General features: G+C 45.5%; 1 protein-coding gene across 1 annotated transcript in view; it reads right to left on the reverse strand.

Moving 5' to 3' along the window:
• The window catches only part of CYP27A1 (cytochrome P450 family 27 subfamily A member 1), a 10,763-nt gene extending 10,239 nt beyond the window's left edge, over positions 1 to 524 (reverse strand). The window contains exon 1 of the mRNA XM_081879336.1: positions 248 to 524. Coding sequence (XP_081735462.1) covers positions 248 to 487 — 240 coding nt within the window. The 5' untranslated portion in view covers positions 488 to 524. The remainder of the gene's footprint in view (positions 1 to 247) is intronic.
• Positions 525 to 11,213: the final 10,689 nt, after the last annotated feature.

The following is an 11,213-nucleotide window of genomic DNA, read 5'->3' on the forward strand; positions in this document are numbered from 1 at the left end:
TTCCCTTATAGGGCAACTGGGCAACAGTGCTGGCAGGACGTCAGCCTTAAGTCTCATCTTCCCAGAGGAATAGATTCATATAAATTCTACCTGGCAACGTCCCTGGCTCCGGATTGGCTCAGCTGGCATGAATATACCTGGGATCTTTGGCGACGCCAGGTGAGATCACCAGGTAAGATCCCTTGGGATATGGCCCCTCTTGCCCGTCCCCACTGCCCGAGGTGCCCCACCGTCGACCATCTCCCACCTGCAGGCGGTGCGTGTGGAGCAAATAGCCCCTCACGAAGAGCCAATAGATGGATCCCAGGATCCCCGGCCCGGGCAACTCTTCCGGCCGCTTCAGCCGCTCCTCATGCCGGGAGACCGAAGCTGCCTCCGCGGCGCTGGATGCGCTTCTGCCAGCTAGATCGGGGCACGGAGACCCTGGCTGAGACCCCAGGCAGCGCCGCAGCAGCAGCCTCCCGGAGAAGCCTCCCAACTTCGTCATGGCTCCCGCGGACTGAAAGTCAGGCGGGGGAGGAGAGGGAGAGGAGAGGGAGAGGGAGAGGGAGGGGCCAGCTGGGCGGGACTGACCTAAAGAAGGCGAAGAAGAAGAGGAGGAGGAGCCGGGAGCTGCTTGCGTATTTCAGGAAAAGCTTCTTTTGCGGGAAAGGTAACTGCATACCCTCTTTTCAAAATTTAAAAGGCAACTAACCTTCGTATCCAACTGAGCCCTTCTGCGCTGGAGACGATAAGCGATTGCGCTTTGCAGCAGATGGTTACGGGACAAAGCAGAAGCGAAGTAACCACTTCACATCCTGAGCGGTGCCCTGGATTTGGTGTCGAGTTGCTTGCTTGGGAGCACTGCTTATCGCGGGGGGGGGGGGGGCGGCGCCGCCTCCAGGCGCCCTTTTTATTGCACGCCGCCAATGATTTTTTGCTTGCACAAAACTGGAGTGAAGGTTATTATTGAATTTATTTATATCCCGTCTTTTTTCCTGACAGGGACTCAAGGCGGCTCACAGCTAAACACTTGGGGGCGGAGCAATGGTTCAAAAACAAACATAAATAGAATATGCTGTGTTCGGCCTTTATTTTGCGTTTCTGCCAGAAACTTTCTGAATCGTTTGCAGGGAAGAGCATTCATCCTGACTGGTTTGTGCAGTGCTTATATGTATTCACGTTAATCAAGTTTATCCCACACTTTTAGTGCACTTGCCTGTCACTGCCCTAATTGCCAAAAGTTGTGGGTTTTTAAAGTGGATTTATTGTGCCAGAGCACTTGAGGCACAAGCCTAAAATTTTGGTTAGCAGGCAAAGGGGTGGTGGCACTTCCCTGACCTCCTGTCACCAGCATTGCTGCATCTTATTGGGAGGGGAAGGAATGAAGGGTTTGTGGTGCAAACACACTGGTAGGAGCACCGAATTAGCTCTGCTGGTGTGTTTGCACCATGCCAACTTCACCACTGCCTCACCTCTCCCAATAAGCTGCAGTGATAATGCTAATGTTCCAGACTATCAAGAAGATCGGCAGATGGGACATGAAGAAGAGTTAAGAGCCTCGGATTTAAGATCTCCAGGTTGATGGACTGTTGGAGGTTGATGGAACTGTTGGTAGGGGCCGAGACCGGGGAGGGGAGATGGTGGAAGAAAAATTGGGAATTTAAAGTGTATATATTGAGACTTTAAAAGTTTAAGAAATTTTTAATGAGAGATGGAAAAATCGTTGGAATGAAATTTTTATGACCCTAGGGGAAACGTCTTAAGAGAATAAGTTTAAATATATCAGTTTTAATGAGAAATAAGATTAAATAAAGTAAAAATGGATGGATAATTGATAATTGGTGAAAGAGAGAAAGTAAAATTTCAGTATATTAAGATAAATTATTAGAATAAAAACAAAGATGAAGGATTTGCTGAACACCTATCTGAACTAGAATACAAAGAGGGGAGGTGTGAGGAGGTCAAGGAAATAAGTTAAAGAAAGAAAAATATGTAAAGGTTTGATTCTTTTTTTTCTTTTTTTCTTTTTTCTCTTTTTGCTTTTTCATTTTTTTTGGATGTGACTCGCTTTTATGTACTGGTTTGTTCTCTTTTTTGTTTCTTTTTGTAACCTTTAAAATTTGAATAAATATTATTTGAAAAAAAAAAGATAATGATAATGTTCCAGTAGTTAATGAATATTTCTGTGCTTGTTTCAGAAATTACTATTGGCTACGTTCCATTATTTCCAGGATCTCAGTTGCAGTTGAACCAAGGGTAGTATTCTTTGAGAAATTTCTTCCTCGTTTAGAGTTGAGACCCGACAATGAAAGCAGATTTAGTGGGATCCTTGAAGTAGGTGCGGCTGCGGATATGTTAGTTCCAGTCCACCAGAGCCAGCTCCTGTACGGAAGTATTCCCAGCACTCCTGCTACTCCGCAGACTTAATAATTAGCCACGGGAATTATTAAGTTCCCTTATCAGATATTTTGGCTCAAGGACATCCTTAGAGGGCCAACCTTTGTTCTGGGGTGTCCCTTGAACTTGAGCAACTTGCCCAGCCTATAATAATCAAAGTTTCCACCTTTGTTCCAGGAGGGCGCCTGTAATTTAAACATATGCACAACAGGCAGAAATACAACAGGTGGAGTATCTCCATCATCACATCTCTCACTGCAGATTGTCATCCTCCCACCTCCACTCCCAATCATGCGTCTGTTAAATATGTTAACAAATGTGACTGTTGGGAACCCTTGTAAGTGAACCTCTTCTGCACTTACCAACACAACTCCTAGAGAGGAGGGGAATCTTTTGCTAGAGATGTACCAGGTACTTGCCCAGAAATAATGTGCCTGAATGATGTGTGTATGTAACCTGAGAACATAGATCTAAACCAAACTAAAGCAACACTTTCTTTTATTGCAAGTGTTCTGTTCAACTTAATGGAGCAGCCTCCACTGGGTACCTAGACCTGTGGCCCTCCAGCTGTTGCTGGGCTGTAGCTATCATCATCCCTGACCACTGGCCATACTGGGAGCCCAAAAATATCTGGTGAGCTGCAGGTTAGCTACCCCTGCCAAAAAGGACTCTAAACACGCTCATCCCACTTCTCCAAGTAGGTGCAGGGGTGCAGCCAGGATAGTTTTGCGTTCTCTTTGGAAGGAGGCCTATTGTAAGACTTGCTTTTATTTGCAAACATGTAGGCTGAGCATAGAATTAAGGAGTTGGGGTGTATGTGCAGTTTCTTCCTTCTTCTGATTTCATCATAGCTTATTTGTATACCATTTCCCCATGGAAAGCAGCATTCTGCTCACATGATCAGAAAAGTTTACGAAATAAAACATATTATTTCATGGCAGTTCACTACAAGTTACACGTTGTAAGAAGACTGATGTACAAATAACAGACTGATCAACATAGCTCATATGCATATACACTAAGATTAAACCATCTCCTAATAATCCATAATAGGACACAACAAAAGAAGCAGAAGAACATCATTCAAGCAGCAGTACAAAAAGCATACGTTGAGTCCAGCAACCACCTCTGAACAAGGTCCCACCCTGATGATCTCTAGCAGAAATAACCTTTGTAGCTGGTTAGTTGGTGCTTTCCCAGGCCTGATGCAAATGAGCCAAGCGGAGAAGCAGGGACCACACCTTGGATTACTCTAAGTTTATTTCATGTTTGTTTGTTTATTTCACTTTACTGAATTTACTGATGAAGTTGAGCCTGAAACAAGTCCAGGCACTGCAGACCTCTTTAAGTGTGGGAGACAGTTAATAAAGGTTGCTAAAGATGTACAAGTCTGTCAATCAATGGGAAAGTCTGCCAAGTTTCTTTCCTTCATTCAAAGGTGCTACACCTCCAACAACTGCACAACAGGCAAAGCACAGTATTGCCTGTTTGTACATCTCCATGCTGAGGTCAGCCATACCTACTGTTTCGTGCTTTTGTCTTTTATGCTGGTCCTCCATATAACATTCCATGTACAGTATTTTATGCATCACAGCCCTTTGCTTAGCGATTGGCTGGTGCCCCTTGTTGTCAAACATGGTGATGGCTCTATTGGCAGGAGTGGCATCATCACGGCAGATTAATTGCTGTCTTACATGCCTGTCTTCAAACTTGGCATGGCAGTTGAATCAATTCCTTTAGTTCTTTATCCAGAAAGGTCTCATTTTCTAAATTACAATGTTCATGTCATTTGCACTGAGAGAAAGCAACACATTCACTGCCAGTTCAGAGTCAACCACTTTTAAGCATGCACCTTTAGGGTAAATGCCTTTGAGGGACTATTCTGTGAAAGCAGATTATGCAGGTACCGAGATCTCATTTTCCCATTTTGAGGAATTTCCATGGGAGAGGCAGCTCACTTCATATTGTATTTCAATTTTAGGGCAGAAAGCCTAATGTTTCAACTGAAGTGGTGCATCCACAAGAGGGCAGCAACAATGCATCATTCATACAAAAATTGTGATGTTAGCACTCCTGCTTCAGACAATGCAATACAGTACTAGTGTAGTTACAGCAGAGAATGTAAACTCTGGTCTTACAATTTTTTGCATGAGAAATGAAAAAATGAAGAAGACACCCATACCTTCCCTTTTGAATGGAACTGATTTATCTAGTTTAAAAACTAAATGGAGGTTGGAGGCAGGAAAACGAATCTGTCACCTGAGAAAACCTGCTTAATATTGCTTGCTTTGTGGTAGACCTGTCCTTGCAACCTATATTTCTAGGGCTTTGGTGGGAAAGTGTTTGTGTTTATTCTTCTGCTTTTCTTCTCTTTGTTTGTTTATTTTTACCTGACTTGGCTTTCAAAGCCAATTATAGCCACTAACATAAAATAGACTCTGATAATTGAAAACAAGACCAAACACTATATAGTGCCTCAATGTTCAAAATGTTATTGGTATGAGCTTTCGTATGCACACACTTCTTCAGATACACTGATTTTTTTTCTTGGTGAGGTTGATGGACTTCCATTTCATGCAGCTCAATGTGGTGCCTTCCATAGTTCTAGTTACAGGTAGGTAGTTGTGTTGGTCTGCCATAGTCCAAACAAAATAAAAAAATTCCTTCCAGTAGCACCTTAGAGACCAACTAAGTTTGTTATTGGTATGAGCTTTCGTGTGCATGCACACTTCTTCAGATACAATTTTTTTATTTTGTTTTGACTACAGCAGACCAACACGGCTACCTACCTGTTCAAAATGTGTAATTCTCTGTATCCCTCTAGCGGTTGCTGCTAGGAGAAACAGAAGGTACAGTTTGCTTGCTATGCTCTTGGTCAATGCCACTCAAGTTGAGAAAGAAGGAAGGAGGAAGGAAGGAAGGAAGGAAGGAAGGAAGGAAGGAAGGAAGGAGGAAAGGAGGGAGGGAGGCAGAATGGAAAGTGGTGAGTGGAGGCAGGCAGGCAGACGGATGGACTGATAGAGGAGGTGGTGAGGCAGAAGAGAACAGACCCAACTCCAATGGCCACAGAGGAAGTAATGGACAGAGCACAAAAGGCAACAAAAAGCAAGCTTTTTGAATTTCTGGTCCATGTTTTCTCCTGCTTCAGAGGCAACAATACAGCTCCTTGCCAAAGGCAAAGGTGCAAGGGAGCCGAGGTATGCCTCTGTATAGTGATATATAAATACCATATATTTTTTATAAATAAATAAATAAGAGAACTCTGGTTTCCAGAGACCCATCTTCATCCCAAACATGCATTTCAGGATCCACTTTTCCTGCTGTTGCATTCAAGAAGCTGTCCAGCGGTGGACCCTAATCCACCAGCTTAAGGGCCCCAGAGTAGGGCTAGCAACAATTTCTCTTTCTCTTTCTTAAGTATCAGAGGCCAGCATCTGTAGTAGTGGAAGCAGTATGTCTCTGAATACCAGCTGCCTCTGAGAACCACAAGTGGGAAGTGATCCAGCAGGGTTCTTATGTTATGAACAGCCACCAGAGGGAGGTGGAGAACCACACATTTCATACTGTTGCACACAACACACACACACACACCTCTCACTGCTTAATTGTCAACTCCTGGTTTCCTTTCAGGTTCTCTTTGTGAAACAGAGTGCTGCCTTTCAGAGAGAGATAGAGCAAATGAACTAACACCCCAAGACTATGGCAGCCTGCAGCTGCTATTCATTGCACTTGTGGCTGTTCAGCAGCACATACTGGTGATTTCCTGCCATAAATATCTCAGATGACTGTCCTCAAGATTCCCGCTATCTCCATGTTGCTTGGGTGGGCATGATGACAAACCAGTGCTTTGAATTCCATCATCAGCTATGGTTCAGTGGTTGCTGCTGTGTGGGTTGCTGCTGCTTGTTTTTGTCTCATTCCTCGTTGATACCTAGGTTCTAAAGAAGGAAAGGGTTAAAACCTTGCAGAGCACATCCCCAGTTTGCAAAACATACAGGCCGAGGTCAATATCAGTGAGAGTGCAGCCCAGTCCTTCTCATCAGGAAGATCCTGGCAGTGACAAGGCCCAGTCCCCAAAGAGTTGCGTGTCTCCCTTTCAAGTGGGCTGGGCTGATTAGGGCTTGAAGTGCCTACAAGACAGTATCAAAGAGAAGCGTTTTCCAAGAAGCCTCGGGACAGTGTGCTTAATAATCACGGAGCAAGTGGGCCTGGCCCTTGACCCCGTGCTCTGCAGCCACATCGCAGTCGAGATATGTCCTGTCTGGTGGAGAGTTGCAAAGGGGGGCCTCCCCAGCTGTAAGAAAGCACACACACACTGTGCATCCTACAGACTTTCTAGCTCATTCTTTTAAAAACCCTCTTGGGTGGGGGTGGGGAGTGAATTTGCAGAGCCAAGGAGGCAGCAGCGTCCCTGCCCCTGTTGCATATGGCTGCTTGCCTTCAGCCCTAAGCAAACCTGATTTTTATCTCCGTCTCCAGTCGGAGTTGGCCGCCTTCCCTTGCTAGATGCCTCCTACGCAGGCGAGGCTCATAACTGTAAAACACAATCAGGGACAAGGAAGCTGGGGCGGTTGGTTTGCAAAGCCTTGCTGATGCCTGAAGGAACTGCAGGGCTCCCACAAAGCATCCCATTGAGGCTGAGGGAGAAGGTGGCTGAGGCTACCCTCTGTTGACCTGTCCTGAAGGGAGGAGAGCGAGAGAGAGAGAGAGAGAGAGAGCGCAACAGGGACTCAGCTGCACCTCCTGACCTGTTGCTGTGCTCTGCCCATTCGACCACACTGCTGCCACTTGACTCTGTAGGCTTTGCCAACGCTTCAAGTTGTTTGAGAAAGGAAGACCGTAGGAGAAGACCTGGAGATCCTCAGAACCTCAAAACATTCCCGTGTGAAATGCAGAAATGTGTTCTCATGAGCCTAACCTATGTCTGGAAATGCAAGCAAAACTTGGAAAAAACATGTCCAACTCAAAGACTGGTGCGATTTGTGTGTAGTTTTGTGAGACTATTCCCCAAGCCTGTTGTGCACACCATCATTTTCATGATATGCCTACAGAAATGCTCATCCACGGTTAATCTAGCAGTGTGGGCCTTTCTGATTATTTAAGAAATTAACCCTGTTATCTGAGTAATGCACTCCTCAGCTATAGATCTTTCCTATGCCAGAGTTTTCTCAAACATTGTGAGATCATGCTTCCTTTGGAACTTATTAGATTTTCTGTAACCACCACCACTGGTGTCCTGCTTTCATTGAGTATACTTGGTTGCTTCCTCCATTGCCTTAACTTATATTTTCCCCCATCTCTGCTGGTTCCTACACTCTGCCTCTCTTTTCCTGCTTCATTCGCTTAAGCAACTCCTGCACACTCTCTCTCACACACAACAGTTGCCACATTCCACCTTGCCTGAAGCTGGCAAGTGGGCTGCCCAGATTTAAGGACTCAGAAACCTCATGCCACCCTTTCAACAATCCTAGTTGGGTCTGTGCCCTATGCTTTGGTAGGACCTAAGCTGTGATTTGTTGCTGTCTCCTTACTGTAAGGATAGGTAACCTTTTCTACCCCCCTCTCTCTACCATCTCCTTTTCTCTGGCTGCATGCACACTATACATTGAAAACACATTAGTCTTCCCAAAGAATCCTGAGAACTGTAGTTTCTGAAAGGTGGTAGGAAGCATAGCTCTGTGAGGGGTAAGCAACAGCTCCCCAAATTCTTGGGGGGAGGCCATGTGCTTTAAATTTCTGGTGTGTACACAGCCTCTCCTTCGCTCTCTGCCTGCCACTTTCTTTCCTTCACTTTGGCACCTCTCCCCCCCCCCCCCGCCCCACCATTTGGGTTGCTGGAGAAGGAAAATATCACTTTTGCCAGGTCTGATTTGATCCATGCAGGCAGCTTTTGAGATTCGGCTGAGGGGCAGATGAAGCCCCTGAGCACATCTGTGGTTCCCAGCAATTGGCATTCAGAGGCATGCTGCCTCCAACAGTGGGTAGTAACCATTTTGTAATCCGTAAAGGAATTTAAACCCTATCAGTGAACTGGTTAGAACCGAGATTAAGCATGTAAGTTTTCAGTTGGTTGAGAGCCTTATGCAAGATTCCTCTAACTCACAGGCCCCCCATCAAGCACGAGGAGCTGGGGTTGTTGCAAGGAAGGTGTGTATGCTAGGGTTGCCATACGTCTAGCACTCTGTCCTGGATCTTAGACAAGTCAATAAAAAAATCACGTAAAAAAGGAGCTCTAAGAAAAGCTCAACAACTTTCGGAATGCCTTGGCTTTTCCTTTTTGAAATGTGGCAACCCTAGCCTATGCTACAGACCACTTGTCTGATGCAAGAGCCCCTCAAGTACACACAGCCAGGAGCCTACAGTCATCTGTGGACAGGCTTTGGCTCAGCAGCCAGCCAGCCCCCCTCCCCTGCTGGCAGCTCATCTGCCTGTCTGGGCCGGCAGGACATGAAAGGGCCTCCTGCTTTGATAAGCTCCCAGCTGCAGAGGCCCGGAGGTGGCTGCGTCCAGAGACTGCGCAGCCCACAGCGCTGCAGTCAGCACACCAGCAACCCCTGAAAAGGGAGATTGTGGGGAGCCTGACAGTCCTGAAAGGTTGCGCCATTTCACCCTGGGCTTGAGAACTGTGCCTCCGCCCGAGTCTAGTTCAGACTGCCCCTTGAAGCAGAGCAGGCAGCTGGTTTGAATGGTTGCCTCCAGTGTGGAAATGCTATGGACCTGCAGGACAGGTGGCTATTTTAAGCAGGTTCAGAGCGGCCCATCGATGCCCAATGACCCTGCCCTTTAAAACAGGTTAGGAATTGAGACCAAGGGGAGCAACTCCTTCCCCCATGCCAGTTTGGGCTTAGTTTCTCTGTAATCTTGCAAAAAGGGACCTTCTCTCAGCCCAAGGGCCACATACCCTTCTGGGTGGTCTTCCAGGAGCCACGTTAGTGGACAGAGCAACAAATGCAAAAGTTACCTTTACACAGTAGAGTACTAGTTTCTATGCACACTCAAACCCCCTCCTCTCCCCCATCTAGACAAGCCAGATGCATCATGAGAGTTCAAGGCCACATTCCAGCCAGGTAACAACACTCAAGGAGGGTGCAAAGCAGTGCTGGTAATGCGTGTGGCTTGGAGAAAGGGGTGTGGCCTGGGGGTCCCAAGGGCCAGACATGGATGCCTGGGGGAAGCACATTTGGCCCTTGTTACTAAGATTCCCCTTCCTTGCAGTAATCAAGTAACATCTGATAACTGTTTTGGACATTTTTTAATGAATAGCAGTATATAAGTATTTTAAATAAATAAATAACAATAATCATCATAGGAAAATAACATATGCTGAACTCCAGAATCTCAGCAGTGACAGATCTATGCGGGGCAGTATGACTGGTGATCCAGCAGGATATACCGTATTTACTGAAGTCTAATGCGCCATCAAATCTAACGTGCACCTCACATTTTCAGAACCTTGAAACCAAAGAAAGTATTTCTTGGTGAATGTAAATGCACCATCACATATAATGTGCACCTTAATTCTCGCAATTTGGCCAAAAAAAGTGAGCATTAGATTTGAGAAAATATGGTATTATCTTGCCTTGCAGTGCAAATATTCCACCATTGCAAATATTCCACCATCACAGAAATGCCCCATTTTACTCATCTAGATATTACGTGACAGCCCTTTACAACATGTCACAGTATCTGTGTGTCATTCAGCTTTTACCAGCTGCTAAAACTGTGACACTATCATAGTGGCTAACAGTCATGAATCAGGAGGCCCCTTGAATAAAATCTTGTCTCTGCCGGTAAATCATTTAGTAGCCACAGGCAAACGGCTCTCTCTTAAGCCTCAGCCTTGCTTAATCTGCAGAATGGGGATAATAATGCTGCCCAATTTTACAGGTTTCCTTTAAGGATTATAATAAGATTATGTATGCGGAGTGCTTTGAACACTCCAAAATGCACTGTACTCTTAGTATTATTGGTATTATTAATGCCTGCTGGCTCATTCTGAACTTAGTCCCATGGGGCACAAAGACGCAATAAGAAATTGCTCCTTCGCCACAGGAATGGTGCTTTAAGTAACGATGAGAGTACAAGTCCATTATTAGGGAGAAAAAGATAAATGGAGGAATTTGTGCCAGTTATAACACTGTGTAGGCTACACTTTCATTCATGCTAAGACTTGAGCGTGAATCTATTCTGAGCATCAGGGCCAACCCAATATCTTTTGATGCACAAGGGGGGGGGGATCCAAATGGTGCTCCCAGTTGTAATTAAGAAACAAAATAAGTGAATTGGTTATTTGTTGCCCTTTTATGATGGCAAAATTCTGCTATCTGAAGCAGTTATTTTGCCCTCCTTTCATGAGATCAACTGACAGCTTGCAGTGACTTACTAGCTCCTGTCACTCAAGGTGGGTGGCAATTGGGTATGGAATGGAAGTGTAATTGCTCCTTCAACCTCAGTGCTGTAGTTAGGAACATACGAAGCTGCCTTATACTAAGTCTGACCATTGTCCCATCTAGTGCAGTATAGCCTACGCCAGCCTTCTTCAGCCTTGGGTCTCCATCTGATCATCTCCAGATCCCTGATCACTGACTAAGCTGGTTGGGGATGATGGGAGCTGCAGTCCAACAACATCTGGAGATCCAAAGGTTGAATAACCCTGTCCTTCATTCCATCTTCCAAGCAGAGTTCAAAGATGTTGGTCGTCTTCTGCCTTTCAAAATCAAGGCAGAGAATTATGGTTGTGACCATACTCAGCACATATATAAGGCTCCTCGCCTTTCTTGATGTATTCTGATTAGGTGATGGGGAATCTGTGCTGAGCTACAGCTCCCATCATC

This window comes from Podarcis erhardii (genome assembly GCF_964252035.2).
Source record: "Podarcis erhardii genome assembly, chromosome: 1".
Lineage (NCBI taxonomy): Eukaryota > Metazoa > Chordata > Lepidosauria > Squamata > Lacertidae > Podarcis > Podarcis erhardii.